The sequence below is a fragment of the Chionomys nivalis genome, chromosome 7, assembly GCF_950005125.1.
Source record: "Chionomys nivalis chromosome 7, mChiNiv1.1, whole genome shotgun sequence".
Taxonomy (NCBI): Eukaryota; Metazoa; Chordata; class Mammalia; order Rodentia; family Cricetidae; genus Chionomys; species Chionomys nivalis.
In genome coordinates this window covers 61,646,829-61,662,044 of record NC_080092.1, presented here as the reverse complement: position 1 = coordinate 61,662,044, position 15,216 = coordinate 61,646,829, and the positions used below count along the sequence as shown (strand labels likewise).

Below are 15,216 nucleotides of genomic sequence, written 5' to 3'. Positions count from 1 at the left end.
ATAGAGAAGCCCTGTCTTGAAACAAACAAACAAAATCCAAGTTAGGGCTGGAGAGGTAGTTAAGTCAGAGGAGGTAAGTACAAGGACCTGAATTCAATCTCTAGCACCCAAATTTAAAAGACATTTTAGTGGCATGCACTCTTAATCCCAGCACTTGGAAGACAGAGCCAGGCAGAAGTGCCTGGAGCTCCTTGACTGGTCAGCGTAGCCTAATCATCACAATCCTGGCTGAGAAAAAAAGAACCAAGGTGAACAAACTGTTCCTGGGAAAAGATGCTGCTGGAGGGTGACCCTGGCAGGGGCTCATTCACCCATGCACACACACACATGCACATGTTGAACATTCACATACAAATAAGCTGGACTGTGGGTGTGGTTCAGTGGTAGAACACTTTGCCTAGCACCCATAAAACCCTTGGTACCATTGCCAGCACCTCAAATAATAGAGCTGATCAGCGCCATGTCCCAATGAGCTGGAGCAGAAAGGAGCTGGTTTTGCTTCAAGTGCTCAGCACTGTCATCCGCATTTCAGCACAGAGATCCCAAGCACCAGAAGCAGACAGCATAGCATGCATCCCAACCTCCTCAGCTCCACTGTCTAGCCCATCTGCTCCGTTCTGAACAAGCTGCCTGGCTGCCATTAGGCTGTGATGTAGTCCCGAGCCTCCCAGACTTAGACTCATGAGCATAGCAAGTGTAAGAGCCCTGGAGCCCAGGGCCATGCATTCTGTCTTTCTAAATTGCAAATGTGACCATATCACCCTCCTGTTTCACATCCTTCTATGACTCCCTGATACCCCTTAAAATATCCTTTCTGTTGCCCTTCCATCCTGTTTAGTCTCCCAGGTCTGCCTATTCCAAGGGCCAAGAGGAGTGAAGTCACCTTCTACCCCAAAGGGTGCTTCCACCTCAACTGTCAGCTCCTAGCACCAACTGGGTGCAGAGGCTTCTCATTCACATAACACTAGAAGAAAATCTGCCCAGTGCAGAAACACCTGCATATGTGTGCGAGCGTGAATGTACACAAAAACACATGCATGTGCATGCACGCGCGCATGTGCACATGCACACACCCACACACATTCTTCTACGGCCACCCTCACCAAACCCAGACACTCCTCAGGTCCTGAGCAACCCGTCCTCCTGGAAGAGGGCATATCATGATGGATGACTGGTGTCCCAGTCTCAGGAAAGGTAAGCAATGGTGGATGTCACTTTAGAGAACTAAGAGCACTCCACTCCATCCTCCACCCATGTGGTGACTGAGATCCCCATTTAGACTTGCTTCTCTCTAGCTTTGTCTCTAGGTTCCCTGTTCAAGTGTAGAGCACATTTTACTACAGTGGCGCCATTGCAGCCTCAGCACATCCAATAGTGCAACTAGGTCTTAAAGGGGAGGGCCTCAAGAAAAGACTTTGTGAGGGCCTCAAGAAAAGGTGGAGTGGGTTATTTTGACATTTTCCCATCACAGCTCCCAACAGGGTAGGAGTTAACTACATAATACACTTTTAGGGTTGATGGGAGGAAATAGCCGACAAGCTTCTCCTGGAATCCACTCTGCAGTCCAAAAGGGGTAGTTCTGCTTGCCCCTCCTTGGTACACATTGTGCAGGTCAGAGCTGCCTTCTCTCCAGGAGAGAATGAAATATCTAATCACAGACAAACAAGATCCTGGACTAAAGACTGAGGTCATGGTACCCAAATATCAAGCTAAAGTGTTTGCTGACTTGAGTTAGGGCAGAGAAAATAAAACGGAGACAGAGGCATCTCCAACAATGCTTAACGATAGGACCAGAGCAGGACCTGGGCAGCAGCGAGCCAGTCCCAGCTTCTAAGAACTGGTTCTGCGAACGTGGAAAGAAGGTTCTTCAGGCTCCCCTATGTGCGTGGGATGGAAGTCATGCAATCGGGACTATGCAACCTTGAGCTGGGTTCCAATGAGTTTTCAGGTCAGAAAAATACCCACTATCAGTAGGTGGTGGCCTTGGACACTAGTGATTCCAGCATTCTGGAATCTGAGGCAGGAGAATCACAAATTCAAGGCTGCAATTTAAAAAAACAAACAAACAAACAAACAACAAGGAAGAGCCTCTTGTTTTTTCAGTATTTGCAAAACAGATTCTAGAAATAAAGGGTCACAAAGATGTCACTGCTGCAAGAGGAAGCACTTCTATTGTAGTGTCAACACTCGTGCCTGACTCTTCTTAAGTGTACATACACACACACACACACACACACACACACACACAGAGCACCTTCAAGATTTCCTAGCTCTCTCCTCCCCTCAGTTCACACACATTCTGCCATACACCCCACATATAAACTTGACTCAATAACCACACATTTGAGGAAAACAGAATAAGTTTACTATTCACCTAGTGGTTGTAAAGGAAAATTGCAGGCACAGTGATAAAAAGGAAACAATCAACTTCATATTCCTCAGCTTCTGACACAAATGGGAAACGGGAAGACACAGGGTGTGGGGGCGGGTGGTGAGGGGCTCGGATGCTTCAGGGACCAGGTTCTATACACAAACCGGCCAGGGGAGTTCAAGGATCACCCAAAGAGGTGATCCCGGCTTAGTTCTGATTGTTTTCTAAAACGCAGACCCGAGTTGCCACACCTTGATTTTCAGAGGCCAGGAATCCTAATTTAATGCGAAGCCTCTTGATTCTTAGAGGCCACTCGGTTTTCGTGGAAACATGAAATGCACTGAGCCTAGCAGTTCTGGTGCAGCTTTCCGCATTCTGCTGGCGAGGTCCGAGGCATCTCCCCTAACTGTGGTATTACACTGCCACTCTCCAGCCACCGTTTGCCATTGCAGCGGAGGCATCCAGGATGAGGCTCTCAGCTTTACTCTGCACCCGGGGCTGGATGCCGGAGCCCCAGAGAACAACTCGATCTACAGGAAGTGGAAGGCTCGGCAGAGCCACGCAGGGGCAGGGACCAGAGCCTTGCAGATTAAATGGCCGACTGTTCCTGCAGGAAACCCTCGGGGTTGGGAAGGCCTTTATCTGGCTCAGAAGCCAGGGCTGCCTCTCGGAGGACTTCCAGGTGCTCCTCAGCAGCAGACAGCGACTGGTCGATCCAATCCAGGCCCCCAGTTAGGTGGCAAGCATTCCTGGTCACTAGCACCAAGTGACTGACGGAGAGAAGCAGGGCAGTTGTCCTAGGTTAAAAAGAGAAGAAATTATATGGGCAGTAGAAAACAAGATCTCCTGAGTAAATTGGGAGAGGGTTGAAGGGGAGGGGAGAGGCAGGGAGGGGAGTAGAGAAAAATGTAGAGCTCATTAAAAATCAATAAAAGAAAAGAAAAGAAAAGATCAGGCTCTGTAGAAAGTGGGGAACTTTGCACAAAAGCCCACATGGGTCCACACTCTATATCAGCGTCCCCCCCAAACCGGAGACCCCCATCCTGGAAGGTGAGCGGTTATGTAAGATAATGGATCCACACTGAAACACATAGAGGATGGCTGCCTTAAACAAGGTTAATTGTCTTGGAGCCTTTGATGAGTTTGACAAAATTCCAAGGGGAAACTGGAGAGCTGTGTCTGGTAAACATATTTAAGACGGTGGAAGAGGCTTCCAGCAACACACCCGTTAACAGCTCCCAGAAGGGTGTTTTCTGAAATAGTTTGGATGTGGTCAATTGGATGAGTGGATCTCCAACTGCTGCCCACTTAAAGATGGGTTATATATATCCCTTTTCAGTGAACATCCCTTATTGATCACAAATCAATAAGCCCAGAGCTGGCTTACTCAATGCTAAGGCAAATATAATTGAAAATCAAATTGAGGAGGAGGGTTTTGTTTGTTGTTGTTATTTCTGAGAAGTTTGTTTTATTAACTGAAAAATTTACTAGGAAATAATTTTTAGATGGTAAGAATGCCAGATGTGTTCAGGGCTCCATTATCGATTGCGAACCCATGGAGAAAGCTGAGCAGCAATAGGAATGGGGCAAAGAAACCAAAGCAGACATGTCATGACTTACTGGCCACCTGGCAACCACCACACAACATGTCCATGGTAGTCTCACAAATCAAACGGAGACGACACGTAGGTATTTAAAGGGTTTACATTTGGTAGGGCTGAGTACACTCTGCAGTGGAGGAGGGTCCAGAGAACAGGATCCTGGGATCCTGATGGGGAGTGAGTTCCACCTGTGGCTGACCTATTATGCATTCTTGTTGCTGGGCTCACCACAGCCCTACCAGGCAGTGCTTGCAGCAAGGTGTGGCTGTTTTCGAGTCCAAAGATCAGAGGGAGGAATGGGGAGTGAAGGGCAAGGAGGCCCGGGCAGCAGAGCCAGTTTAGTATGCAGATCCAAGACTGACTCTTGACTTGCTCCCTCCTCTCAGGGATTCAAGGATCAAGTCCCTCACTCTTTCACCTGCCAGGCTCAAGCCACTGGTTGGTTCAGTGTTGACCTAGAAGGGGATGAATCCAGAGCCAGGGGTGGCCTTGGAAATCTGAAATAATATCCTCTTTAAACAACAGGCGATCAACCTGGCAGGCTTGGTCTCAGTGACCCTGAAGGGCAGTGCTATGAATAGACCCTCCTCCCCTCTCACCGTGCGTCCAGGAGCTTGGGGTCCAGTGGAGGGTACATTGACTTCACGACATCGTCCACTCTGAGGGGAGGCAATAGGGACAACTGTCAATATTTCACCTCCTTGTCCCCTTTTCTCCTTCTTTAACTTCCCATTCTCATGCTTAGACTTCTCTGTTGGTGTTACACACCCACTCTTTGGGGGTCCTTTCTCTCCCTCCTTCCTTCCTTCATCATGCAAGACTTCTCTGTTGGTATTACACACCGACCCTTCAGGGGTCCTTTCTCTGACTACTTCTGCATGCCCACACAGAGTCTAGCAGAAAGACTTCAGGTTCTGTTTGGAAAATATTCTGTTCTCTGCTTTTGCTTTCATTCCAGTGGTTAAATGTGTGAAGTCACACATATGGAGTGATGCTCAGGATTACAACTAAACTGAAGAGGTAACCGGCAAGCAGGAGGATGCTGTATCCTTCTGAAAACACAAATATAAAAAATAAACCAAAGCTATGAAATGCAAGAGGGAAGGTCTAGAGGACTGCTCACCATTTGATGGTGGCTGTGTCCCTGAATTGGGCAGGGAGGAATCAGGGAACATCCCACTTTTCAGATAATCTATTCCTGACGTAGATTAACTTTTATAAGCATTTTTTTTTTACTTTTGTATATTTTAAAAGATGATAATACAGTGATATAATACAATGTTTTTAAAAAGTCACAGCTTAATTTGGGCTCAAACTGCTCTGCTGCGTGTCTTTTCCCTATAGCACAGCCCATGACTAATATTTAAGTTAAGTTTCCACCTGTCCTGATTTGTGGGATGCGAGATTTTGCTCCCATGGATCACTTGGTAAAAAAAAAAAAAATGGAAGCTGTGTTGTTAGATTTCTAAAAGCGCTAAGAAAAATGCAACCCTCATTCTCCCTCAGGTCCGTGGAGCTGGCAAGCAAGCAGGTGAGAGGCATGGTGGGCCTCAGCATCTCCCCCAGCTAGCTCCTTCCCTCTCTGCAGAGCCCAAGGCAGAAGCCACTCTCCCTGAACTAATAAATCATCAGCATGGCAGATGGAGAAAACAAAACCGGGAGGACATGGGAGCTAACATCAGCCAAGGGAGAACTAGTGAGGGCAAATAAAGAAAACAAGAGAATTCGGGCAAGAAACATGAAGGAGGTTGTGCCAGGTACTCGGCAGAGAGCTCTACCCTCCTGGCAATGCCACACTCTCACCATAGCACACTGTTAACCGTGTCCCCTCTGAGAAATCGCAGCACCCTAACACCCTGTTGACAACCTGCACCTCTGAGCCTCTCTGGCCAGGCCCTGTGAATGGGTCTTAGAAGTGGGAAGAAGCACGAGGAAGGGTCCAGCAGATGCGAGCATTGCACAGTCTAAAACTGGCACAAGTTGGAGCCTGGGCGGGGGTGCAGGGCCTGGTACAAACCAGGTAGTAACACCCATGGGGCATCTCCAGAGCCAGGAGCTATTCTGGCCTGCATCCTCCCTCTCCCTTTCTCCATCTCACTGAACTACCTAGACAGAGTTCAAGTACACCAAGTCTTGTTTTTCTCAGAGGATCTTACAGGCTGCTCCTTCTGAGCTTTATGAGCTTATTCGAGACCAAAAAAAAAACCACTGGTTGCTTGTGATTTAACCCAGGCACCAGGAATGCACAGAGGAGGCCATTCAAGGCATAGGGGTCAGGTGACTGATAAGAACACGTTCCTGGAGTGGGTCATTTGACAGCAAATCCACATACCAGCCACCAGATGGCAGCACATATTTAGCGCTGCCTTTGGCTCAAAAAAAAAAAAAAAAAAAAAAAAAAAAAGGCCTTATTTTTCTTTGCAAAATCCAGTCCAGCTGAGGGGGTGTAGTTGTTGACTGGAGCTCTGCTGGGTGCCTCCCACAAGGGATTTTGCAGACAGCCTGGAATTCAGGAGGTCTGAATGCTCTGTGGCTTCACCTCCCACCCAGGGCTAGGCTGAGGACTGAGCAGCCACTGAGAGCCACCAGGAAAGGAAGGGAATCCTCAAACTAGTTCCCAGGACAGCTAACAGGCTGGACCTAAGGGCATGGCTGGAAAGTCACTGGAAATAGTCTCATAGGAGCCTGTGGGAAATGTGCCTGCTGGCTGCCGCAGTGTAGCAAGGGAAGGGAGGCTGACCTGGTGAGAGCCGGAGTGGTCACTGTGGAGCTGCAGGCTGGCAGCACAGTCATTCTGGAGCTGTTAAAGGACTTGTGCTGGTAATGGGGGATGGCAGGTGACCTCTTCAGCTTAGGAATGCCCGAACGAGGCTGTCTGTATACACTGGCATCCTGATAACTGAGGCCACAGACAGGCCTACTGTTTTACAGCATTGCTTAGCCTCGCTGGCTCCCTTAGCTTCCCTTGTGGAGTGTGGGACTTCACAGCCACTGACCACTCACCTGGGGCTAATCCGCTTGGCCACCACAATGATGTCACTGACACTTGCTGAAGTCTTCATCTTGGCCCCAGAACCCATTGTCATGGCAACAAGTTTTTCTGTCAGAGTGTGACAAATCTAACAAGGAGGAAAGAGGTAATGAGGGGATGGCCTGGCTCCTCCCTCCGCATTGAGGACTCTACCACCCTGACAAAGACAAGTCTGGCCCCACCTTGGGTACTGCCGCTAAGCTGGCTCCTACCCTAATGGGGAGAGGAAATGGAGTGGAAAGGGGCAAAAGCCAAGAGCCTGGGTGATAGCTGGGGGGGGGGGGGCACTCAGATCAAGGGCAGAGCTTCAGCTCAATGAGGACTAAGCTGGAATAATCCACCTAAGAAAAATCATGCGCTCTAATTTCACCATCCTGATAGGGAGTGTTTTCTATCCCCTCCTTAGACTTCCAAATGGATAGTATCTCCAGTGGGGCGTCCATAGAAATGTGGCTGAATGAAGGGCAACTTTCTCTTCAGGCACAGTTTTTGAGGGTCGTATACTATGAGCACGTTTGTCCAGGTGGTGATGAAACGGCCCTGGAAAACTCAGGACAAAGGCAAGCTGGCCACCTCCGAGGCTCACTGCCTCTTTCTGTATCCCCCATGCTGAAACCAAGCATGCCTCTGTCCCTGCGAAGAAGTACCTGCTGTACTAGAAAACCAAAGCAGGAAGAAGCCCAGGAGGCCACCAGGGAAGAAGGACCCATACTCCCCTTCATACTCTGGGGAGATGATGGAGCAAAGGCATTCTGGGCTCTCAAGAGGAAGCTCAGAAGCCCTTTTCTTTATTCATACTCCCCAATCCAAGAACTAGGGCCCTCCCCTTCTGATGGAGAAGGACAGGGGAAAAAAAAAAAAAAGCAAGGTAGGTCCAGGACATATCATGGCTTGGCAAAGGGAAATGTAAGGTGGTTTATTGTTCCAGTCAATGTACCTTGCTATCTGTGTCTACAACAATATGTATATGTGCAGCCATATTTATATATCCAAGGAGCTTCCGGATTCCCAAGCAACAATTTCTTACATAGGTAGCCAAGGGAGCGGCAGATAAAGGACTTTTTAATATCCTGTGCTGAGTGACCCTAGAGAGGAGCCCAAGTTGTCTCTGGGAATCTTGAATAATTAGTAGACAAAGAGACAAGGTCACTGACGTGCAGAAACCCACATTTGCATTTTGTTAAATATTTGCATGTTATTCTTATTCTATTGGGAAGGATAATATCAGGCAAGAGCTGAGAAATGGATGTTGGAACTATGAAGATGGCTAACGCGCAGTTTGGATGTAATTTTCCAAAGGCTTCAGGCCTTCAAAGACCAAAGTCTGCCTCCAAGTGGAATAACTTGTTGCTTGGGTTTTTGTCTTTTTAATTCTGGTTATCGCTTTTGTCTGACCCCAAAAAAGCCGGGGAAGACTTTCTAGCACTGAAACCCAAATCTAGAATGCATTCCATGGACTGAGCTGGGTGTAGGTAAACAAAGGATCCCAGGGAGGCCAGAGCCTCATTTGCTTCAGCAACTCCAAGGCCTCAGACACCCAGTTTTCCCCCCAAGGTTTGTAAAATTATTACCCCGCAAGCTGTCCTTTCCACGGGTCACTGTGGTTGAGAGGACTAGATGGGATAGAGCTTAAAAAGAACTTTGAGAATGCTGAAGTAAAACAGACCCACTAGGGAGAGACGGAAGCAGACTGTAGAAATACAGCAGGCTGACTGGGGCGGCCTGCCAGGTCAACTCCGTGTACACACGGGGTGCTCCAGCACTGCCCTTGGCCTCACAGGGAAATCAGAGTATTACCTTCAAGATGGCGATGCAGTGGGACATGAGGCCCCTGAGGAGACAAGAGGAAAGTGTTAGTGCTGCTCTAAAGAGCCCAGCTCCTTCTGGATACCCCCCTACCACTCTTCAGCCAGCACCAGGAACTCAGTAGGAAACCATCTCCAAGCGGAAGCCCCCAGCGCTATAGTGTTCACACCCACCCACCTCTCCAGCCGGCTCTGTCCCCACCTGCCAAGTCCAACATTTTATATCGCTGTGTACTCAACGTGCCCTTTTCCCTAGATTCAGTGAGTTCCTCTTTCTTCAGTAAACCCAGTCAAAAGGCACCCATTCAGGGGAGGGGCTTATGAGGCCCCACCCTCCATAAGGGCTCATAGGCAGTTAATGGTTCTTGGGTAAAAGAAAAGGAGAAACATTTCTTTCATTAGTGCTGTAGATACTTTGGGATGGCCATGCTCCTACAAATAATTCCTGTAAGCAACCCTAGTTAAAGTAAATGGGGGGCACACACACATGCATATATGGGCACGTGCATGCACAAACATGCACACACAAAAAAACATGAAAGAAGAAGGTGTAAGGGGCACTATTCAGGAAGAGAAGGGTATCATAGAGGTAGGAGGGGAACAAGAAATAGTAATGGGTGAATGTGATTAAAATACATTGTATACAGGTATGAAAATGTCAACGTGAAACTCATTAAGTAAATATAAAATGTTTTTTAAAAGGCCCCCCTCTGGGACAGGCTTCATCAAAGCTCCCTTGATCTCCTTACCCCAGGCAGACCTGGACACTGCTCACTCCCCGGGCCACTCCTCATGCACTGAGACCCCCCTAGTCTCTATGACACTGGCTCTGGTGCAGTTCCAGCTCTCTGTCACTCTGACATCCACAGGGCCCGGCCCCATGCCCAGTATATGCGTGCCCCCCATAAACATATGTCAGTAGACAGAAGGATAAAGGGGTAATGAAAGGAAGCGGCATGCACTTCTGTGGGACAGACAGCCCTCTGTGGGACAGACAGCCCTCTGTGGGACAGACAGCCCTCTGTGGGACAGACAGCCCTCTGTGGGACACTGAAAGCAAAGGCCGCCTGGAGCTGACTCAAAATCCCTGGACAGCCCAAGAATAACCCGACCACACTGGGGGACTTTATAATGATGCCTGCCACACAGCTAACTGCCCGGGCATTCAAGTCTACAAAGTAAGGGGAATGAGACAAGGACGAACACTGTCATGCCCGATGCTGACATCCCTCACGACAAGGACAGGGAATAGCTCTGAGTGCACGGCGCAGTGTTCTGGTAAAGGAACCCAGAAGCCCCTTTGCTATCCCTAAGGGCTAGAGAGCCAAAGTTCCCCTGAGGCCTTACGAGGCATCTTCAATCCAGTCTTCATTCTCCAGAATGGCCTCGATGTGGGGGTTGGTAATGACAACATCATCCAGCTCTAGCTCGGAGGGCTCAGACTGGGTCTCCATCGCACCAATGAGGTCCACAATGGGCCTAGAAGGAATGCCACTATTAGAATTTCATGACAAGTGACTGAGACTGACCCTCTTCTCATCACAGCCACTACTACAGTATAGGTGTTGAATGTCCCCCAAAGGCCTGAGTGTTAAAGGCTTGGTCCCCAGGATGGCACTCTTGGGAGGTGGGTCCTTTAAGAGTGAAAACTAGCGCGAGGGCTTTAAGTCTTTGAGGCTGGACCCTAAAGGGGATGATAAGACATTGGCTTTCTCCTTTTCTTCTTTTTCTACATTCTGACCACAAGGTGAGCAGTTTGCCTCCCCACAGACTCTCCCATCTGGCTGCACCATCTGATGTCTAGAGCAGTGAGCCTACTTGATTGTGAATCAGAACCATTAAACCCATGAACCAAAAGAAACCTTTTCTCTTTACACTAAGTTATCTCATGCATTTCGTTATGGTGACAAAGGTATAGAGAATTCAGAGGCGAGGCCACTTGTCTGGGTAGAGACCTAACTATAATGGGCTCATAGCACAAGACAAGGCACACGGCTATACAGTGAGTCAAGAAGGTAGACCAAAATGCAAGCGAGACAGGATGAGCTGAACGGCTGGAGAATGGGCAGCACTAGCATGATTGCAGAGATGTCCTAGACAGGACCAGCTATCTTCCTTTCTTTCCCTTCAAGCCTATGTTAGTACAGGAATGTTGTTATTCTGATTAGCTCTGTGTCCCTAACTGGTGTACAGAATCACTCTTGGGAACCACTCATCCCCTCTGAATAAAACTACCTCCTCCTTCATGGCAGGGTTTGGTAGAACCTAGCTACAGAGACATTCCTTGCAAAGCAGAACCTTTCTGGGGGTGGGGGAGACATCTAAGTGGGCATTTACAGGTTGTTAACCACTCAGCGGAGATGCTAACCTAGTTAAGATCAAGAAACATCAGAAGCCTAAGGTTGGTTGCTAATATCCTTTATGGTTCTCTCCACTCAAAATCCCTAAAATGACCTTGCTTGCAAAATCAATCTCACACAACCATGCATGATGAAGGAGACAGGCATCTGTATGCCAGGACTGCAAGATTTGGAACATTTGTTGCTTAGGTGTGTGCCTGAGTGTGGGCATCAGATTGCTGTTTCCAGAGTTTTACCTGGAAAGAAATTTGGCTCATCTCCTGTCAAACAAAGTGGCCCACATCACAAAGATTGGGCTTTCATGTCAGGCGAACACATTCAGTGACTTCTCTGTGACTGAAGGAACAGAAAAAGTAGTGTCCCAGGATGCTGGTGGGCTTAAGCAAGGTTGTTTTGGTTTTGGTTTTGATTTGTTTCATTTTTTTGAGACAGGGTTTCTCTGTGTAACAGCCATGACTGTCCTGGAACTCACTCTGTAGACCAAGCTGGACTTCAACTCAGAGATCCACCTGCCTCTGCCTCCCAAGTACTGGGATTAAGGTGTGCACTACCCAGGGGAATCTTCCAGGAGTCTACAGGGAGGACCCTAGCTTAGACTCCCAGTCATAGTGGATAAGTAGTCTGAACTGACCAGATTGGTGCCTGGCTCAGCTGTCATCAGGGAGGTGCCACCCAGCAACTGATGGAAGCAGAAGCAGAGCCAAAGCCAAACATCAGGCGGAACTCAGAAAGAGGAGGAAGAGAAAGGAGTGTAGGAGCCAGAGGGGTCAAGGACACCACGGGAAGGCACACACAATTATTTAACCTGGGCTCATAGGGGCTGGCAGAGACTGAACAGACAACCAGGGAGCCTGCATGGGACTGACGGAGGCCCTCTGCATATATGTCACAGCTGTGTAGCTTGGTCCTCTTGTGGGACTCCTAACAGTGGGAACAGGGCTGTTTCTAACTCTTTTACTGGCTTTTGGGACCCTACTCCTCATGCTGGGTCACCTTGCCCAGTGTCAGTACATGGAGAGGTGTTTAGTCTTATTGCAATTTGTTATGCCATGTTTTACTGATACTCAGGGAGACCTGCCCTTTCCTGGATGGGCATTGTGGGGTTGGAGTAGAGAGGCGGGGACTGGAAGGGGAGGATGGGGGAGGCTGTGGCCAAGATGAAATAGATGAATAAAAAAATTTAGAAAGGTATGCGCCACCACCGCACGGTTTAAGGAACGCTCTTAAGCTCTGAAGTCTTTATAGAGAAGTGTGACCTGCAGGAACCATTTAAGAGAGAATAGGTTGAACTGAAGTGGCCCAGCAGCAAACTGCTCTGTCCCTCTGGCTTTCTGCTGCCGGGGCTCTCCTCCCTCCGCATCCCAGCCCACTCACTTGGAATCATAGCGCTGTAGCAGGTCTCGGGGCCGGCAGTAGCGCTGCCGACACACCACCACCAAGGCAGCAAACGAGGCCAGGAAGATGGTGGCCAGCACACCTATGGCGACGATCACCACTGTCTCCATGCTTTCAAGGGCTCCCGGATACAGTCCACTCACATCCTCTGAGCAGGTGGAAGCTGGGAGGACCAGAACATTAAACAGATGTGTAAAAACAAGGCAAAGAAGGGAGGGACGGCTGGGTCTTCCCTGCCAGAAACAGCAAATGAGGATGAAAAGGGTAGCACGGCACCCTCATGTCACCTGCAAACCCAAGGGACCTTAATGCAAAGCCCAAATTTCCCTTCTCCTTTATGATAAGTGGTTATTTTCTAGTTAGACTGAGATAGCCTGGGACACATTTGCATAGGCACTGATGATTTCCCATTGCAAAACATGTGAGTGAAAGAAAACCATGACAGCACAAGCAGAAAGGTGGACTGTACCTGGTGAGGAGCCCCTCCGTATCAGACGCCCTGTATGTGTTAACTCGTCTACCAACTGCCATTTGAGGCAGGTATTGGCATCTCTACTTTATGATGAAGAAACTGAGGGCCCAGGAGGTTGAGGAAGGTTGTCCAAGTCTGCATAGCTGGCCTGCCTAAATTAACAGTCACCTTTCTTTCCCTTCCTAAGGAAGAATGAAGGCTCCGCAGTGGGTTCTGGCAGCCACTTCCAGTATTGGAAACGTACAAGCAGAGCGGAGTGTTCCTTGCCTCTCACGGCGCGGGAAGTTCTTTCACATCAGCAGTCAGGTATGGTTTAACGATGCGCTTTTGTTCTGAGAAATGTATCGCCAGGTGTCATGGTCACGGTCAAACGCCCAGATCGAACTTACACAAGCGAAGGCCAGCTATGGAGTCATTCCATGATGCAATTCTATAGGACCACCATGCTATATGTGAGTCACTACTCACTGATATGTGATCTGGCCTGTCGGCGTATGTTAAACTCAAGTCAGGGCACCTTACCCTTTGCAGCATTCTTTCAGGCCTCCCATCTGCATCCCTTTGAGCAATCTCCTCCCCTCCCTGGGTTTAGTTTATTTACCTACAAAAAGGAGTGCTCTGCCTTAGCAATCCCTATGACCCCGGGATGGTCCATCACTTCCACTTGCCATGTCTCAGGGATTTCAAACTCTGATGGTCACTTGATCATGCAACAAACACTGAATTCCGAAGACCAAAGATGAGACGGCGCAAACCCCTCCCCCACCACCACCATGTTAACGAACTAGCAGGGAAGAAGGATTCTGTTCTGTGTAAATGGGCTGGATGCAGACTTGGACAGTAAAGAGATTACATTTGCATGATACTTTCTAGAAAAGCCCCCTTCACAGGCCTGGGTATGCTTGAAGTGGGTTTTGAGGGATAAGGCAAGAGTTCCAGGTAGACAGGATGTGGGAGTTTACTGGCTTAAAATGCCAGGGAAGCCTCCTCAGAGTTCTCCAGGGCTGCTCTCTCCGAAGGATTTTTTTTTTTTTTTAACATCTTGTACCTCTGTTGGGAAACTAGGAAGAGAGAGGTACAAGGGTCTAGAAACATTCTTTATAGTCCTTCCTTGTCTTTCCTCCCTATTCTTGTCTTCCTTTCTAGACTTTTTCCTCCGGTATCCCATTCTCCGGGATTCCCACGTCCTCTCTCCCATGCCCCCATTCCCCCCTGCTGCCTTCCTCTTCTCTCTTAGTTTCCAGCGTTTCTCTGAGCGTCTGTGCTCTCTTGAACTTTCCCTCCGCCTTCCTTTGTGATCCCTCTGTGTGGGCGTTCCTTTGTGTGCTTTTCTTTCTTTGTGTGTTTTCTGTTATCTCCGTGACTTTTCCTCTCTCCTCGATCTCTCTTTCTCGCTCCATCCCCTTCTCTCCTTCCCCCTCCATTTAGTTCTAAACCTATCAGGATTAAATTCCATGACCCTCTTTCCCTTCCTTGACCCTGCCAGCCGCCACTTGGGAAGGCTGCCACTGCTCTAAGCGCCCGCTCAAGTTTGGTCCCCAACTTGTGCGCTGCCCGCATCCACCGCCCAGCAAAACAAAGCAGGGTTCGGGCAGCCCGCAGGGAGCTCTCCCGCTTCCCAGTCCTCGTGCTCACCCACCTCAACTGGGGCTCCACTCCGGAGCGCGCCGGTTCCCCGCGGTCCCCCAAGGCCAAGTCCGAGTGCTGCCCACAGCGGCCAGCAGCGGGGCATGCCGGGAGCGCGGGCGGGCCGACAACCCAGATCCACCCACGGTGGGGCGGCCCAGCCAGCGCACCCAAATCCCCCGCTGCCAGGCGCCGCCGTCCCCGCCAGGCCCCTGGCCGCCCGGGGGGATTGGCGTCGCAGGAGGCCAGGGCAGCTGGGAGACAGTCACTGGCAACCCGAGAACCCCTCCACGTGCGCCCACGGAGGCCAGGGCAGAAGGGTGACGCGAGGGCCATGCGTTCACACCCGCTGTGCTCCAGCTGGCCCACCAGGGATGGGGGTAGAAGCTTCCCTAGCTGTACAGTGTTGGGTCGCTGCCCCAACTTACTGGCTGCAGATTGATTGTAGCTACTAGCCGTGAGCAATTCGATCTCCCTTCTCTGTGCCTTGGTGCCCCCCTCTGTAAGGATCCTGGGAATTGGTGTCAGGGTCAATGACATAAAGCATGCATTTTC

General features: G+C 49.5%; 1 protein-coding gene across 1 annotated transcript; it reads right to left on the bottom strand.

The window, feature by feature from the left end:
- Positions 1-2,342: 2,342 nt before the first annotated feature.
- Tmem98 (transmembrane protein 98) lies at positions 2,343-14,801 on the bottom strand. The gene is made up of 7 exons (XM_057776668.1): positions 14,675-14,801; positions 12,543-12,726; positions 10,156-10,287; positions 8,801-8,834; positions 6,976-7,091; positions 4,572-4,631; positions 2,343-3,168 (listed from the first exon to the last, which is right to left on the bottom strand). The coding sequence occupies exons 2-7, from the start codon at positions 12,671-12,673 to the stop codon at positions 2,961-2,963; spliced, it is 681 nt and encodes a 226-aa protein (XP_057632651.1). The 5' UTR covers positions 12,674-12,726; positions 14,675-14,801; the 3' UTR covers positions 2,343-2,960.
- Between the last annotated feature and the right edge of the window lie 415 nt (positions 14,802-15,216).